Source organism: Acromyrmex echinatior, chromosome 1 (genome assembly GCF_024713525.1).
Source record: "Acromyrmex echinatior isolate Ae372 chromosome 1, ASM2471352v2, whole genome shotgun sequence".
Taxonomy (NCBI): domain Eukaryota; kingdom Metazoa; phylum Arthropoda; class Insecta; order Hymenoptera; family Formicidae; genus Acromyrmex; species Acromyrmex echinatior.
This window is the reverse complement of record NC_141852.1, coordinates 14,417,702-14,436,827: the sequence shown is the minus strand read 5'-3', so window position 1 is coordinate 14,436,827 and position 19,126 is coordinate 14,417,702. Positions and strand designations below refer to the sequence as shown.

The following is a 19,126-nucleotide window of genomic DNA, read 5'->3' as shown; positions in this document are numbered from 1 at the left end:
CGGAATTAGCTCTTTATTGAACGAGACTATGTGATAGTAGCGACAGCTTTCAATGTTCTCTCTCTCTCTCTCTCTCTCTCTCTCTCTTTGCTTGCATTATTTAAAGAGTGACTCGATAAAAGTGTCGAAAAATAGTATCGAGATCATCTGACAAAACTGAATAGAAGCGTGTGAAAACATATGCATGTATTGGATGCTGCGTTAAAAGTCCGATATTATCACATCCGTTGAGAAGCATTAAGAAACAATTAATTGAATATATAATTATTGAAATAATTATTGAAATAAAAATTACTAGAAAATAAAACACATTCTGCTTTATATCAAGATCAGAATCAAAATTAATATTATAAAAACTGAAACTAAAACTAGATATGCTAATACAATTCAAATTTTATAAAATTGATCAAACAAATTTATACAAAGTTTTGAATTTAAGTATAGTAGTTTTGCGAATAACTTAGTTATCTTGTAATAAACAATAAACTTATTTTATAAATTTTAATTATTTACTGTATGTAAATAATAAACTTATAATAAACAGAGATCAAGCATAATGTCTAACAATAAGAAATATTTTATTTAAGGTACGCACGCAATTTTTTAATTTTTTTTTTTTGAACGCATAAATGATGAAACGGAGGTTTTCACCAATTGTTTAATTGTGACAAAATTGTGATTGCAAATACCGTTCCTTTACTTTAAAAGTGACGTAATTAAAAAAATATGATTTTTGAGTTATTAACATGAATGAATTAGGTAAAAATGATCTCTATTAATCGTCAAAAGTAAACTAACTTAATTTTACAGTCCGTCCTTCAAATAACTTATGTCATTTTTAAGGTTTTAGAGATAATAATAATTAGAGATAATACTTTTTTTTTAAGCTGGGGAGAATCTTCACCAAAATATTTCCCCAGGGCAGCGCTGAAAGTTACGGGGGATTCTTACTAAAAACTCTACTACGTTTACAGTCCTTTACAAACTTTTCTCGGAACGGCCAGAAACTAAGCAGCATTATTTAGCTTGAAAAGATCATAATATCATTTATAAAAGTGACATATTTTAAGTTGTGTTATTTTTATAAAATGTAGAAAATCTTACAGACATTTAAAATTAAAACAGTTTTGGTAATTGAAATTCGGAGATTATTTTATTTTTAATTAGTTATTTTTAATTGATCAAGATAAATATAAATTGTTGGTGATATTTCGAATTGTCACTTTTGATGAATTATTCTGAATTTCTATAAATAATTTTGTTATACAGTCTGTTCAATAAGAAAGTGTCTGCCATAATCAAAAAACTATAAACATTTAGACAGTTTTTTATTTTTTTTTTTGAAGTACACATTATTAACTATTGCGCATTACCTACCCTAGTATTTTGTCCAATCACCTCCATTACTGATTATTGCATGACACCTTTTTTCCATACTTTCGATGAGGTTATCTGCATATTTCTTTGGCAAAGATCGCCATATCTTCTTAATTTGAAATGACAGCTGCTCCACCGTGTACACTGGCTTTCCTTTGAGTTTCATCTTCATGTACGACCACACATTTTCAATGGGATTAGCATCTGGGGACATTGCCGGCCATTCCATTCACTAAAAACACTGCCTCGTACCGCTTCAAGAATTTGGCACTCATTGTAAAAATAATAAATTCGCTGACGTAACACGCTACACAATGTGTTGGTAGGATATATTGCGCAAAAGAGCACGAAATAAAGGTTCAAACGAGTTCAGGAAGATATCGCTACGGTCGCTCTTTGTAGAATAATGAGTATCACGTTCTTATTGAACATAATGAGCATCACGTTCTTATTGAACAGACTGTAGATGTAAAAATCTTTGCAACTTTAAAAGAATGATTTTTAAGGATTATGAAACGAAAATGACATTTGATTATATAATATTTCTATAAGAATATATTCTTTTTGCAACGATTTTATTTGAATAATCGATAATTTTTTATTAAATTAAAAAATTGTTTTTTCTCTTTTCTGAAAATTTTTTCCATTATATCATTTTTGAAATAAAGGAATAATATATAAAATAAATATGGAAGAGTCTCTTATTAAGAATAGAGACGAAAATCAAAATATCAAAATATACTAACAGAAATCGTGCATTGTAACTGATGTTAGATTGCAGTATTTCAATTGACAAATAATATGTATATCACAAGAATGTTGTTTATTATAAGATAAGTTATTCACTGAAGATGATTATTTAGAATTGAAAAGTATGACTTTATGATTAATTTTGTTTATAACATTTGAATTGTATTTGCATGTCTATATTTAGCTTTGGCCCATCAGCCCTTTTATCACATCGATTTTTAATCTGTAAAGCCTTAAAATTAATCGTTTTAATTTTATAAAATAGAACCTTCAAAAAGCCAAGAAGAAGATCGAGAATACCTCAAATTATCTGTTTCGATGTAATTATTAAAATTATAAAACGCTCTTATTGATATCGAAGAATCAGAAGATCTTATTGATCGAAGAACTAGAACTTCAAGAAATATCTGAAGAAGACTCACATGCATATGAAGAAAGCCTTTTAGGTACCAGCGTGAGTAAACGGTGTCAAATGACTGGCAGTTATCCGGTATCTTATAAAATCGAAGTGTACTCGTAGGATCGCCATTGGTTTATCACAGCGAAGCAATCAAATCACGATGAAGGAATTGCCGATTTATTCGATTCACTTCGTTATCAGGAAGGTTACCGGCCCTCTTATTCCCTTATGAATGAACTTCATGAGTTCGCGGCACTCGCCGTTCCGCCTCGCGGTAAGCTGAAACGTTTGACGTCGTTCCACTGCGGCAAAAGGGAAAGTTTTCAAGAAGTTCCGGCACGTACATGGGGCGGAGGAGCTAGGCGGAATCCTCTCCGGAAGCTGCTCCCGGGATTCTCTCAAAGATTCATGTTTCCCCGATCGCATTATAGCTTCGCCCACGCGCGCGGCTCTACCGCATTTTGCGACCGCGATGCCGTAAATTATCGTGCTATCGTGAGCGCATAAATCCGTATAAAACGCCCTGCGGCTCGACGTAGGTACACGCGTTGCAACATGGTCTCTTTCACCTGCTCGGCGACCACACGAATACAAAGGCTATTTTTCTTTTAAGAAACACAGGGTTGCAGTCCCTGCATTTTAAGAAGATGCTGAATGACCGCAATTTCGACAAAATCATCTGTTTTATCAATTGAACGCGATTTACACGCATACGATTTTAACTTTTTAAATATGTAATTGAACTAAAAGTATCTATTCACATTTGAATAATATATAAGCATATTTTAAAACCTTCAGTTTATGATTTTGAAGTTTACAAGAGAAATATAATAAATGAAAAGTACGATACATGTATACGTACAAAATACTTGAATTGTATTTTTCTATTATTTCTCTTGTCAAAGAAATCATAAACTCAAGGTCTTATAATTTTTTTATATATCATTTAAGAGAGTAGATACTTTTAATTTGATTATATATTAATTTGATAATATATTAATATAAAATTTTTTTATATCACGTGGAGAGAAGTAGGATTGTGCAATATATTTCCAGTTTATATCAAATATTGACGTATTGTTTACGTTTACACGAATATTTTTCAAACAGACAATACAAGCAGTAAAATATGTAAATTATTACAAATTGGATAACAATACAAAAAGAAGTAATTAAATTTTATATAAAAATATATAAACGAGATAGAAGTTTTAATGCAGTTCAATGCAACGATAAAGAATAGCTTCATTAATCCATAAATTGTTTACGTAGTTGACCAGTAAAACATAGTTTACATAGTTTATATTGTATATATGTAAATGTAGATTATTATATTTTATGCGTAAATGTGCACAACCTAGAAATTAGGAAATAACAGAACATTATATTTTAAACTTTTTTTATTTTTCACTAAATATACTCTCATATATATATATATATATATATATATATATATATGAGTAAATGTTTGTGTGTTTATTCACATTTATTTGTTTATTTTGGGGAAGAATTTTTTATTCTGTATAACGAAAGCGACAAAAAAGTACAAAAAAGAAAAGTACAAAATGTTTGTCTGATTGGCAATACAGACAATTCCAGCTCTTAATTCTATTAATGTTTCAAAGTATTTGATTGACCAACACAAAAAGCAATTTTATTAATTCACCAATCGAAGAATGCATCAAAGCATTACAGCATCAAGTGGACCATAATCAGTACAGACACAAATGTCGTTCTATCTTCAGCTGCTTTCCGTTTAGTGATATAAGTCGACACAAGTGTCATTCTTTGTTACTTATTGGGTGCCAAGAAAGAATGCAACGACGATGTTTGTGTCGCTTCATATTCCATTAAATGGAGAGATCTTTTTATTATTCATTGTCTGTCAAGAAGGATAGAACGACGTTTATGTCAACTATGCCTTTTAGACGTATGTCGATTATGCCTTAAAAGGAAAATGACCAAAGTTACGTTAAACTCTCGGTCGTCACATCCCAGGACCAGATCAAATGCAATTCAGACTCGTCCCTGCTCGGTTTCTCGGACTTTCCTTGTTGGCGTGATTTCCTCTAATAGAATCACTTTATGAATAACATCACATGCACGAGACGCGCAGTTTGCGAAGTTATCGCAATCGTAACTATTACGTCGCGCCAAAGATTTATAGTGATTGCATATCGTCGTGATGAATAAGTTAAAACCGTCCCTCGATATGTGTACCAACCAATATTAAATGATACCGGTGATGCTGGCAACGAGCAGCATACAGCACATTCAGCACTTATTCGAAAAATAAATTCTTTTTCCCCTGAGATAAAAATTGAACTATCAGAAAAAATTGTGGATACTACAACGTATGAATTAAATTACATTCCATTCTGTAAAAATGCAAATACATTTTTATACCTTCGGGATAAATAGAACCAAAAACAGAGTCGTTTTTAAAGCTCAAACTTTATTAATTAAACAGCGCGTATAGCAATCAACTTTACTGTAAAATAATAACGCCGTGTAAAAATAACCCGATATTAAATTTCAATTTTATATTCATATTCACACTAAATTAGAAGATAATTTAATGTTCCTCATATTTATACACGTTGAGGGAACAATCCCGCTTTCTCTCTTTTAGTTAGTCTCACTCGAACAAACATTGTTTTTTCGAATTCCGTTAGCTTTGTATGATACATCAAAAGATACAAAAGCACCACTGTTTTTCTTCCTTTTATCTTTTTCACATCTCCTACTATAGTCTTCAATACACTAATTTGCAACAATCGATGGAAAGTTTCCGCGATTGCAACCAGCCTGAGTTTCCCTTGGTTTTCTATTGTCAGAAAATCACTATTTCGAAAATATTTCGTGTATGTATAGATCAGGTTTCAGCGCGTTTACAACAATCCGTCTGCAGCTTCCACGCGCGCATCCGTCTTTCTATCGCTTTTATTTCACGATTTAATTCTCCGTGAGTACGTATCATTGTTACAGGGCGAAACGATATCGCAGATATCGATCGATCTAACCGCGCGATGGATCTCCTATTCGGCGGAAAGTAATAACGTTCCGCAAATACCATCCGGTTTTCGCGAATCGCCTTCGTTTCCATCGGTCTCGACGTATCGCAATCTAGATTACCCCGTATATTGTTGTTTTGCCGCTTCTCTTTTTTTTCCTTTTTCTTCTATTTCTCTCTTTTTCTATCTTTATTTTTTGTTTTCTTTTTACATCTTATGTTATAATTATTGCAACTAAATTATTGCAACTTGTTCTTTTTTTTGTAATATTTGTACACTTTACGGAACGTAGTTCCATACTGGAACACTATTATATCAAAGGAGCAATGGTAACTTTAATCTTTTGAGTGAAATAATATTTGTTATTTTTAACTCTTTATATGTGTAAATCAATTTATTTCTATGGTTGACTTGTTTAGTTTCAAAATAAGCAACGTCTTTATTACGTATGTATTTAAATAATAAAATTTGAGTCAAGTTTTATACATTTTCTTAGACGAAATTATTTGTTTTAGTTAAATTAACGACATATCGAATGAGAGCAGTGGCAATAGAAATGATTAAGAATAATTCAAATTGGGTATAATTTGCTACTATGAATTTAACAGTGCAGAAAGTCTAATAAATGATGATTCTGATTCTAACTCTGATTCACTTTTTCTATTGACTTCTCTATTTCTGTCTTTCGTTTTGCGTGTCTCAGAAGGATGAGGATAACGTGACGGAATTGAAGATCGTTCGATCGTCGATGTTATCGGATTCGGAATATTGGCTATTTACAATTTAGCGCTATTTTCCACTCCCGATGATATATATATATATATATATATATATATATATATATATATATATATATATGAAATCATGAAGAACAAAAGGCGAGGGAAACCGCGCCCCGACCACACAAGTCCTTCATACGCGGGAGTTTAGTAGTTCGATTCATATCCTCGAGCGCGTGTCCGCGCCAGAATTAAATTCTCGTCTCCGCAAGTGGTTTTCGTGCCGGCGCTACCGCGACACTTAACAAACGAAACGAAATGACCCACAAATCCGCCATGACAGTCGGAAGTCGAGAGATCCCAGAGACTCGAGAAAAGAGCGCAAATTAAGAGATGAAAACGAATCCTCATTGCCACCTTTCGACTAATATTCCGCTGGAAATCGATGGCTCTCCTGCTGGTCCATTGTTGACTATCACTATCAAAATTGTTACTTTCTAATAGTATTCTCTTTAAGAAAGGGAAAGGGATTTATTTACTTATTATTTTTTTGAAGTTTATGTTTTAAGATACCTTATTTTTATGTTATTTGTGTAATTACTCATAAATTGTTATTTTGATACTAATAAATGTTATATTGCAACAAAATATTTAAATAACATAAATCATATTATGTTAAATTAATAATCGAATATATTTCAAAACAAAATATTTTACAATAATTTACATTTTTTTGCTGTTAGGATATACAAACCCGAGGTGACTATTCACGAATTAAAAAAAGGTTATCAAAAATTAAAACAATAAGTTGGAGACTTTCTGTGTCTGCCGGAGAGTCGAAAATTCATTCAAAAAATCGGAATCTCCGGTTGAAAACAGCGCTACTCTAACGACATTTATCATTTTGTAACAGTGAACGGTTGTCAATTGACTTAATCATTAAATTTGCCGTACCACAAGGTGAAAAGCTGCGAACATGAAGTATTGTCATTCTTTTCCCTTTTTAGAAAATTATTAGAATTTATCTTCGTTACGCGAGATATGTAACTCGTTACGTAACTTGTACCTTTGTTAGGATAGGCAGTCACCGTCTAAAACGTGGAATGATCGCCATATCCGCAGGTTTAATGAGAATTTTAACGACTGAACGGATTAACAGAAAAAAAAAAGAGAACGAGCTGCAGAAGCGGGAAGGGGAGAAAGCAAGGAAAAACGATACATAGATGCAAAACGGATGGACGGGTGGACGAAACGAAGCCAATCGACGCTTTTTGCAACATGTACGCGATACAGTACGACGAGTGAGAAAAACGAGAGCACGAGCATTTTCGGGAGTATGCGGGGCTACTATGCGGCCGTGACATTCGTAATATGCTAACACCGCGGGGCTTCTTCATCGGGTCACGTGATTGATCCACTCTCCTCCGTGGGATCCTCCGAAGGGGCGAGAGCGAGAGGCACGAGATCCCTATCTCTCCTTGATCGTCCCCTTACCCGAGTTACGCGCCTACGGAATTTCATCGGGAATCTCGATCCGTATCGTAACACGCAGTCAATTTGTATTCCCGCGCATACATACGTACGTGGAGCATGTGATACATGGTATAATGCGACGAATCCGCGCTATATCAGAAAATACCCCCATCGGGAGGTTGTACACATCAGGGTGGCGTCCACCCCTGTGAGCTTACACGTGTAATTGTAATACGTACGCGTACGTGTGACTGTCATCCACGATGATATTCTGCACACACGTTCAGTTCATAGGCTACCTACTACGAAATGGAGATCAGAGAATTATGTGGGTCAGATCGATGATTGTAATCGCATATTGATTAATTCTACGCGAGATTCTGTGTGGAATCAGAGTAATCTCTCGATTAAATCGCCCGCCTGCTCTCATTCTAGGTAATTGTAGTCATAGCTTCTTATAGTCCAAAAGTACACTGCTAACACAACATCGGAGAATCTAATTATGGGATACTTTTGAACTTTCCTCGGCAAAACATTACCTTGTCTAATTAATAGAAAGATAAAGCTACGGATAAAGTAGCGTAATTAAAATTGTTCTCTCGAAGTTGTGTTGATTTTATAATGTTGATTTTTTAAACACTGCCACATAGACCGAAATTTCACCGAGATTTATTATTTTGGCTAAAAGCTAAACTCAGAATAACACGCGTATTCAAAAGATGTATTTTTTTTAAATGCCAATTTTTTTGGTTGTAACATGATCTATAAAAATGTCTGCTATTTTAAAATGTAATTGTAATATCTGAAATTTTTTATTATTCAGTGTTGCAATAATTTTTCGGAAACTTAAAAAGAAGAACTCAAGACAGAAACTGGAATTATTTGATAAATCAGTATGTCAATAATTTGACATTTATGTAATTTTGTTAATGATAAAATTGATTTCTGTCTATTTAATATCTTATAAATTGTAATCTATTAAAATGATTATAGTTATATTCCTGCTTATAATGTAAATAAAAAGAAAAATTAAATTTTATTTGTTGAAATTAAAATATTTAGTTGCAGCTTGATTTCCTTTAGCTTGTTTTTTACTTTCAATACTTCATCAATTTTCAAGAATGACATGTATGATTACAAATCTAGAAATGTCATGTATGATTACAAATCTAGAAATGTTCGCAATTCTTAAAAATTCAAAATATTCTTGGAAATGTAGAAAATTCTCAGAAATGTGGGCAATACTTAGAAATGAAAAATTCTTGAAATTTTACATTGTAACCTATCGATTGTATTTTCTTGATTTATCGATCATTATTTTCAATGATTTGAAGTTTCGAATTCTTGAAATCGCAATTATTTTCATGAGTAGCATTCTTAGAATTTTATATAATATAATCTTTTTGTTTATTATATTTTTTAAATATTTTATATTATACTTTTACAAATTTAGATATCGAAGTTTCTAAACTTGAAATTTTAAATTGCCATTTTTAGAATTTTTTTAGTCAAAGAATGAGATTAGGAAAGTTACAAGACAACTATTTCGTATCATTAATATATATGTATACTATATTTTATTATGTTTTTAAAAAATTACCAAATGTTATACATTTTTATCAATGATCCACGAATAAATAAGCATCCACATAGATCTTCTGCTTATCAACAATAATTATTCAAAATTTCGAAATCTTAGGTGACATAACATCATAATGATTTCCAAGAACCTTCATTGCGCAAATGAAGATGTCACCTTACTTAGCATAAACAAAACAACATAGAAAAGCTGTAAAAAAGGCAGAAATGCCAAATAGTCACGTACGCAAAATGTCAGATGATTCGTCGTACATCGTAAACTGTCGTCCAAACGGATACATACTTCGGTTCGCTACCTGAATGTTATTGCCAGCGAATTTGCAAGTGCAAGATAACGTTATATTTTACCGACGTTGTAACACACTTTATGTTCACATTCTTCGCGGAAATGGGCACGTATCGTTATCACGTAGTCCGCGTTTACACACTCAACCATCCGTGCAGATCGCACGAGAGCGGGTTGATCCCACGCAAACACCGGCATTTTCCGCACGCGCAGGTCTGCATGCGTGCCGCTGCATACACGCATGAAGTGCTGCAACGGGAAGTTGCTGCAAAAGTCAACATGTGTGTATGCGTGTATACATATATACGCACCGCAAAATTCCCGAGGCAATGCATTCGAGGGTGTTCCTTCCGACGGCATTATCGTCACCTAAATCCCGTTTACACCGACAGTTATCCGGCTAAAATCCGCTTAGGCCGGCGCTTAGTCTATGACGTCGGCTGCAGCCGGAAATCTTGAGGGTGGGTGGCACGCTGCAAATGAGAACTCTTTAAAAAACGCGCGCGTACGCTTCCACGTCTCGACAGCTTCGATAAAAGACGCGTCGAGGCGTGCGATCGTTTCCGATTGTAGATTTTATCGGAGGGGATTTTTCATCGTGAGAAAGGCTGTCCAATGCACGCGCATATTTTCTTCATTTCCGACACACATTTCCGTACGCTACATTTTATAGGAGAATAAGAGCGAAACGAGCGCACGTTCTCCAATCGTCAGAATCACGGATGTAAGAAAGATTTGAAAAGTTAAGTCCGCCGAAAAATATGTCAGTGAATAACAGATTCAGTGTAAGAGATTGATAGGTAATATTTGCTCGCGTTTTTTTTTATTCTGAAATGAAATAATCTGAATCGAGAAAAAAGTATTTGGTATGTTGTGATTATATATAACTGCGTGATAAAATAATTATGATTAGGTGCTCTATTTTTATACTACTGGTAACAATTTATATTATCTTTATTGCAATTTTACATACAACACTTTTAGATACAAAAAAAGACAAAATATACGGAGAGAATTTTCTCTCTTAAAATTTACTCTTACTCTCTAAATCTGAATCAGTGGATAATCACTGATATCAGTGTAAAGTATGCCATTAGTAATCAATGAATTAAATATGAGATCTCTAACTTGCTAATCTTTATTATGTGATCTAATTGACCTTGTTTTAGTGCTTAAATTCAATGAATACGGTATTGGAAGATTTAAATTAACGTGAAAATGTCAGTATTTTAGTTATATAAACATTCTTTTTTTTTTAGTTAAACTTCACTGATTATCAATGCTAAGTATGTCACTGGGTATTTAATTAGTTACTATACGTTGATTCAGATTTAGAGAGTAAAATATGGTAATTGTGGTACAATATTTTAAAAATTTTTATCATGCTTCAGTAAATTTAATCAGACTTATTTTATACTTTATTGTAGTTTTATTAATGAATGAGAGAGATTTACTAATAAAATTCTTCGAAATACAATGTTGTCCCACGACTACTATATTTTTAGAATAAATTATAAGAAAAAAATTCTCTCCGTGTTATAAATACAAAATATATATATATATATATATATATATATATATATATATGTAGCCTTGGCCAAAAATATTAGGCATTTTATTTACCATTATTTATAATTTTAGCTAAAAAATTGATTTATGGAATTTGCTATAATAAATTATCTTCTGTTTCAAAAATCCTTTAAACTTATATATATAATGTTTTTCTCAACATTATATATAATCAATAAGTAACAATACAAGAATTCCAGATTAATGAAAAAAATGCTTGTTATTTTTGACCAAGATTATTTAGCATCGAAAATAATTATAATTTATAATGAAATATATAATGATTATAAACTTATAGAATTATAGTGATTTTCGATGCAACTATATATTTTTTAGTAGAATTATATATAACTATTATCAGTAACAATATAGAACAATAATAACTATAAATAATTATTTTATCTTACAATTATAGTCACAAATATCAAATCGTTTTTTCTCAGTATTGGATAAAACCATCTGAGATCAATAAAAATATTAGAAACACACAATAGACAAATAAACGAAAAGCAAAAGGGAAAAGAGTATTAGTCACCTGAAAGATTCTTTATTGCAGCTACTACACATTTGAAAGCAACTCACTATCACTGTAATACAAAAAAGGTAAATATCACTGTAATAAAAAAAAGTTTGTTCACGCGATTCTTAGAATGGAAATTTTGTCTTTTATGCTTATATTTCTCTCGAATCAAACGTTATTATACATATCTAAGACAGATACTTGATAAGAACTTATCAACTGTAACAAGATAGAATTGCGGTCTAGTAGCGGTAACTTTACAGAATTTAGAACAGAAATTCAAACGGAAAAAGAAGAGAAAGAATCATCTTGACTGAAATCATATCGACTGAAACTTATTTACAATATTGTGGATATTCTTTATTTAAAATTTATGCCTTTTATCTGTATGCTTTAATCGGATATTTTTTCGAATCTTTGTTATAACAAAAAAATTTTACAATTAAATTTTAAGCAGAAATTAAATAATTTCAGAAAATGACATGACAAAAAGTAACTCGGTAAAATTCGTTAACTTATTAAAATTCTTTTCCCCAAAAATAGTATTCTATTATACAGGGCATAATTTCTTTCTTTTCTTTTTCTCTCTAGACATTAATGGATTAACTACATCTCCTCTTTCTCTCTCTCTCTCTCTCTCTCTCTCTCTCTCTCTCTTTCATATTTTATTCATATATTTTTTATATTTTTATAGTTGAAGAAAGGTACCATATATATTAATGCTATTAACTCGCAGAATAAAAGAAATCCTCGAAAATAAAAGCTGTCTTCTTCCTTAATTTTTTATAGAACATCAAGCATTTTAATTTGTAAAAATTGTATTATAATGTAAGGTATAATAATGAAAACAATGGTGTATTAACAGCATTAACTGACAACAGCCTAATTAAGAATTGTCTTGTTATAACGACATTAATGAAATAAATACTTCATGCTGTTGTTTTAATAAAATTGTTATTTATTTCATTAAACCGAACAGTGTATAAACAAGATTATTTTCAGTTACACTGCTGTTGGCTAATCCTGTCAACACATCACGCTTTTGTTTTAATAAAATGTTATTTTATTAATTTTGTTTATTTTATTAATACTGTTATTTAATAATATATAACAAGATTATTTCCAATTATACTGCCGCTGGCTAATCTTGTTAATACAACATCTTTTTCCGTGTACAAAATGACTATTTTTTTTTCTTCCTTTAACAATGTTAAAGTCTCGAGTCTTTTCTATCTTTCTCTTAGTTAGACGTGCAATGTAAAATTATGATTACGTGTTGTATAATACGTGACTTCATCGCCATGCTGCAGGTCCAGCGCGGATCTGTCAGCAGTGGCGCAGGAATTAGCTCGTTTGGGGATGACTGACGGATACGAAATGGATTGTAACGTCGCACGAACAACATCGCATTTATTTAGGCAGTGATCGAATTATGCAAATTATTCGGCGCCAGCGTCGAATCGTTCAAATCCTCGACATGGTCTTCAATGTTCCGATTGAAACGTGTTCCCGCATTCGTTCGTGATTTATTTTTTTCAAATATTACCGAATGTTAACCCGATCCGCGAACTCAATCCTCCTCCGCAACGATCGATACACGTTGGTTTCTCGATTATATTTGTTTACGTGCTCGCGAATTTTTGTCCCGTTCGCGCCGTTAATGTAGTGGAACGGAAAACATTGGGTGAAATGGAGCAAAAGTACACTCACATACATGCTTTTGTTCTCGCTTATTTAAGCAAATGCTTGTAAAAACGAAAGTTACATAAAATGCTTTAAAATATGGATAAAATGAACAGATTATACAACAATTTTTCATATATGAAAATGAAACGCTAGTTCTTGTGTTGATAATATCTGCGTGATAAAAATAAAAAAACTATTTGCATTCATAAATTGTAAAATGTACTTTTATGGCATTTCCTACTTTTTGCCAAAGAAAACATTTATTTCATCTTCGTCGTACATTGAGAGAAAAATCTTTGATATTTTTTATTATAATTACATCTCACCATAATTATGGTTAATATTGCTATAATAATATTGTAATAATAACTGTGTATAGTTCTATTATATGCATATATTTAATTTGTTATCAAAATCGTTACGATTTACAACTCAGAAAGACTACTTTTTAAGGATTGATTATATGAAAATAACAAAAGTGACGTTTGATCATATATATTTCTAAGAGTATATTCTTTTTGCTGATATTATTTGATATTAATTAATAATTTTTTGTTAAGTTAAAAATTAGTTTTCCTCTTTCCTGGAAAATTTTTTTTAATTGTATCACTTTTAAAGTAAAGAAACGGTAGTTTTTATTACGAATACATATACTAATATTATAGCAGTAATAATTATGATGATATGTTATTATAGTTATAAAAATATTGTTCTCAGTTTATGATTCATTTCAATATCATCTTACACTCTTAAAAATAATGTAATATATTGATAATTTAATATATTGATTAATAATGTCAATACATTAAATTATTTTTAAGAGCATAAGATCATGATGAAGTAACAGTTTTAATATTCCTTAAACCGACATTGTAAATGAAAGAATTACGCGACGGCCATTTTTGAGGGCCATGAATTAATAGCAAGTACTACGCGCGCGGGAAGTCGTAATTAAGCGTTCGCACGAAGCAGAATACGACAAGCTGAGAATCAGCCTCGACAAAAAACTCTCTTAAAAGTTAAGGAGAAAGATGCCGCACGGTACTTTTTTACGCGGGGAAAATTCTGCATTCAGAAAATTCACAAGGGCATTACTCCGGATCGCAGAGTGTATAAAGTTCGTTCGCTCTCGCGCCCACTCTTCTGCGCTTTTGTGCGAATATTGCCGTGTACTTCCCTCTTATTATGACGCGTCTAGCATGATAAAGGGGTTCCGACGACCGCCTAGAAGGCTGGAAAGCATTTACGCCGTGGAACTGCTTTACCGGAATGCGGGAAAGATTTCTCGCGTTCGACGTGGAGTGCCCGACAAACGCATAGCGAGATAGCTGTATTTAATATCAACGTGACTCCCGTCCCTTCAATAAGGAACTATTGTACACTCAAAACGGTCAGTCAGATTTTTTTATTGAACTTGCTCGGTTTACCGAAGGAAGAACTGAGAAAAGTTGAGGGAAAAACTCAATGTCTAGATTAAGAATGAATTAATTTCTTTAATCAGAAGGCTGCCCTTTCCAGCCCCTCGGAGAACTCAGGAGTGTTGGATCTGCATTTAAACGACTGAGAGAAATTCTTCTTTCTGTAATCAGGCTTTTCTCTATTCTACATGCGCAATTAAATCACATTTAATTAAAAAGGTCGTCGGATTTATTATTGCCATTTATTGTACAGGACTGCGACATTATCTTATTCCATCTTAAAAAAGCTTATATAAAAACAATTATTAGAAGATAAGTTGAACCGATCAGTTTCTCGTTTCTTCTGAAAATCTAGTCATATTATTATCAAATCTTTTTGTGATAAATCATGTAGGATAATTATTACACCGGTCGTTAAACCAAATGATTGTTAAAGAAAAATATTAAAATAATAAAATTTAAAAAATAAGTTGTAAATTAATTGATATTTCAATTTTGATAAAATAGGATTAAAATTTATCTATAAGTGAAATGTTTGAAATCAGTTAATTTTTTTACAATTTTTCTTTCGCAATTTTTTTACGCCACATGGAAATCTCATTTTGCTGCAAATATTTTCTAATAAACAAATTGTAATTGTGGACAAAAGAAATGCTTTCTTCTATTCTTGAAGTAAGAGAAAGAGAGAAAGAAGAAGAGACAGAAAAGAGAGTCCTGCACGACTGTTCATTTTCATCAAAATTCCACAATATATTCTTATGTCTTGTAGCAGGCCTGTCCAATACTTTGCTCGTGAACTAAACTCTTCCACCTCTCCATCATTTCATAGAACAAGATTAAGAGAAAGCAAAAAGAGTAGAAGCTCTGTTCCGTTACTACATTGTAAAAAGTACAGTGTTAACATTTAAAACATCTTTACAAAACAAATATTTAATAAAGATATACTAGCTTGATCAAAAAGTTTCCGGAATTCATTCAGAAAATTCAAAATACAAGTTTATTCATCAAAAGTGATATTGTCCCCTTCAAAGTACTCTCCAGCGACTGCAACGCACTTATGCCAGCGCTTGATCCAGCTCTCGAAACATTTCTGGAACTCTATTATTGGTATAGCCATCAGAGTCGTCTTCGATTTTTCCATTACCTCCTTTCGGCTGTTAAAACGCGTTCCCCGCAGTGGTTTTTTGACTCGATCGAACAGAAAAAAATCGCAGGGAGCCATATCGGGTGAATTCGATGGCTGTTGGATGGTATTCGTTTTGTTCTTGACCAAAAATTCACGGATAATGATGGCACTGTGCAACGGTGCGTTATCATGGTGCAAAATCCACGAGTTGTTTACCCACTACAATGTCCTGAACGGATCCATAAGCAATGTTAAGTCCTCTGCCAGCTCTCTGATAGTTAATTTGCGGTTATTGGCCAACATTTCTCTCACTTTATTGATGTTTTCGTCGGTTTTCGATGTCGACGACCTGCCACTGCGTTCGTTATCCTCGACGGATTCACGACCACTTCTGAAGCGTTCATATCACTCGTAAACGATTGTTTTCTTTAGAACATCACTGCCGAAACAGTTTCCCAACATTTCCAAGGTTTTCGCACCATTGAATCCATTTTTAACGCAAAATTTAATACAAACTCGTTGTTGCAAATTCAACTCCATTTTTAAAACTGTAAAAAATCGAAAACACGCGCAGAGGTAGATGTACTCAAGACGGCGTAATTTTTACAAATGTCAAACTATGGCGATAAAGTTTGATGGAAATGTCAATGATAGATGTGGCAACCTAGCCAAAAAAAAAGAACTCAAATCAGCTGACTCAGAGCATCACCTGGTGGTCTCTTCCGGAAACTTTTTGATCAAGCTGGTATTTCAATTTTAAATTTTTTTATAGGATTTTAAGATTTGAATCCAATATTAGTATTTTATTTAATGAAAATCTAAAAACCTAAAAACGTTTAAACTTAAAATATCTTTAAGTTTAAAAAACAAGAAAACAAGAATATTCGGGTGAAGTTTCTGAACTCATTTTAAATCTGTTGTAAGATATAAAATCATAAAATTCTAATGAATATAAACGCATTCCCCCCCCCTCTCTCTCTCTCTCTCTCTCTCTTTTTTAAAAGCAATAAAAGAACATTTCTTTTATTCACAATTATCAATCAAGTATTAGAAAATACTTGCTGCAAAACAAAGCTTTCATATAGAAAAGAATGCGTTTTCACAAGTTCCCCGGATTTTAGATAATTTTAAGCTTCATATTATATGATACGAATTTAGATGAAAATAAATTTAATTACAAGCCCTGCTTGTTAATTTAGTAAGTGATATTACTACTCTGGTTCTGCTCGTGATAGAGTTTTGAAACCGAAAAAAGATTTAGGCGTGCAGTTTGCAGAATCAAATGTGTAAATTTACGCAGAAATATTTAACCAGTAACTTGTAAGATCTGCTTTGACCAAATATAGAAATTTTCTTATTTAATTAACTTCGTATTCTAGTTCAGGCAACATAGAGATTGATCAATTTGAAACGTCCTTTATGGAAAAATTTTGACTCTGTTTTATTATCTTTCTTTATAATATTCTATATTTATTTAATTACACATGTATTTCTACTAAAAATATATATCTTTTGTATCTTTAAATCTTTACTATTTTTTTTCTTTTATAAGGAAAACTTACGCTAATTATTTACTAGAATGCTTAATTAATACGCACGTACATAATTTTTGTTCACTAATTATTTACTAGCGTTATAGTGGATTTTTCTTAAATCGAGACTTTTTTTTCAAGATAATATTTTTAAATAAACATCATTATTGATTTGTTCTTTTTTTATACACGTACTATAATTCTCGACAAACATTGTAAATGTCTTCATATTTGTTCATTGACTAAATGTAGTAAATATATGAGAGCCTCATCCTAATTTGACAACTTAATTACTGCACGCCTAAATCTTTTGCTCATCCAACAACTTATTCGTTTATGCTTATGATTTTTCTTCAGGTGATGGAAACGTCAGTTTCGAGGAATTCGTCGAGATCGTCAGCAATATCGGCGGCGCGAGCACGGCGGCGCCTACAGATCAACATCAGGAAGAGCAAGAATTGCGAGACGCCTTTCGGGTGAGTGAAATAAACGATCCCTCGTCGCTGTTTCATTTGAATTTATGAATCGCACGGTTGATAGCTTCTTTGCCCTTTTGGATCGGTCCACGCGATCGTTCGATAAATCTCTATCTCCCGCTTCATGTATAAGGCGAAGCGCTCGGGTATCAAACGTAGAGCATATTTTCTCTCGCGATCCAGGCAATTTTCGGCTGGATTACCGCGGCCGTACTCAGTCAACTTTCTTCTCTAAAGGAAGAGGATTTGCTCTTAAAAGAACCGATAGAGCCGGTTTCTTTAGATAGAGACTAACGCGAAACGACAACCACTTTATAAACTACACCTTAGCGGCTTTTTAGAATACGATGCTGTTCATGAAACGCAAAAGTTTGTAATGATCGCGACATGTACCATGAATACTTGAGTGTTCTATGCATATTTTATGCATCATATTAATAAGTTTTCTGCTGTGCGCATGGGTGTTTTAATGGTTAAGTAACTGGAGTTAATGTGTTCTGACTGTCGAATGTGTATCCCTTAATCTTTACTTTCCGAGAGGATTCAAGCTCTCTCGCTTCTGGAATGTCAGAACCGTCGAATTATTCGCATAATCTTTCAAATTAGCTGCGGCCTGCTGGTGAGACACGCTACCTCGCGTATAATAATAAGTTTCTTAAATTCTGAATGTTTTGAGAGATATTCAGCTTCATGATTATTGATTATATCTTGGTTGTTTTACGTATAATTAAAGGATTAAATATTTAAGAAACGAACAAATAAATAATTTATCTTTAAAATGTTTACTGTATAGTAATTTTCTCCTTGACACACACACACACACACACACACACACACACACACACACAAAATGAATATAAAAACAAAATTATAGACTTTAATTAATATTTTGAAGACTCATTTAAAAAACAAGTAAAAATCTCTGGACTTTGGTTTCTGAGGAAATATTATATTTATTACATATTTGTCCTGTAATATTTTACACTTACCTTTTCTTATGGTATTAATAATAACAAAAATAGAGAAAATATTATTTAAAGTATTAAGCATTATTTTCTTATTTGTATAATTTTACAAATTGTTATTAACAAAAGCAAATGTGAAACTATTATATTTCTCGTTTTTTATTTGATTCTTACCGGAATAAAATTCATAATATAACTATTGATAGAGAACAACTT

General features: G+C 32.2%; 1 protein-coding gene across 4 annotated transcripts in view; it reads left to right on the top strand.

Annotated features, from left to right (window-relative positions):
- LOC105146935 (uncharacterized) overlaps positions 1–19,126 on the top strand; it is a 104,396-nt gene that overhangs the window by 54,502 nt on the left and 30,768 nt on the right. For all 4 annotated transcript variants that reach the window (XM_011057586.2, XM_087408608.1, XM_011057585.2 and 1 more), the window contains exon 4: positions 17,827–17,945. In XM_011057586.2, coding sequence (XP_011055888.1) covers positions 17,827–17,945 — 119 coding nt within the window. The remainder of the gene's footprint in view (positions 1–17,826; positions 17,946–19,126) is intronic.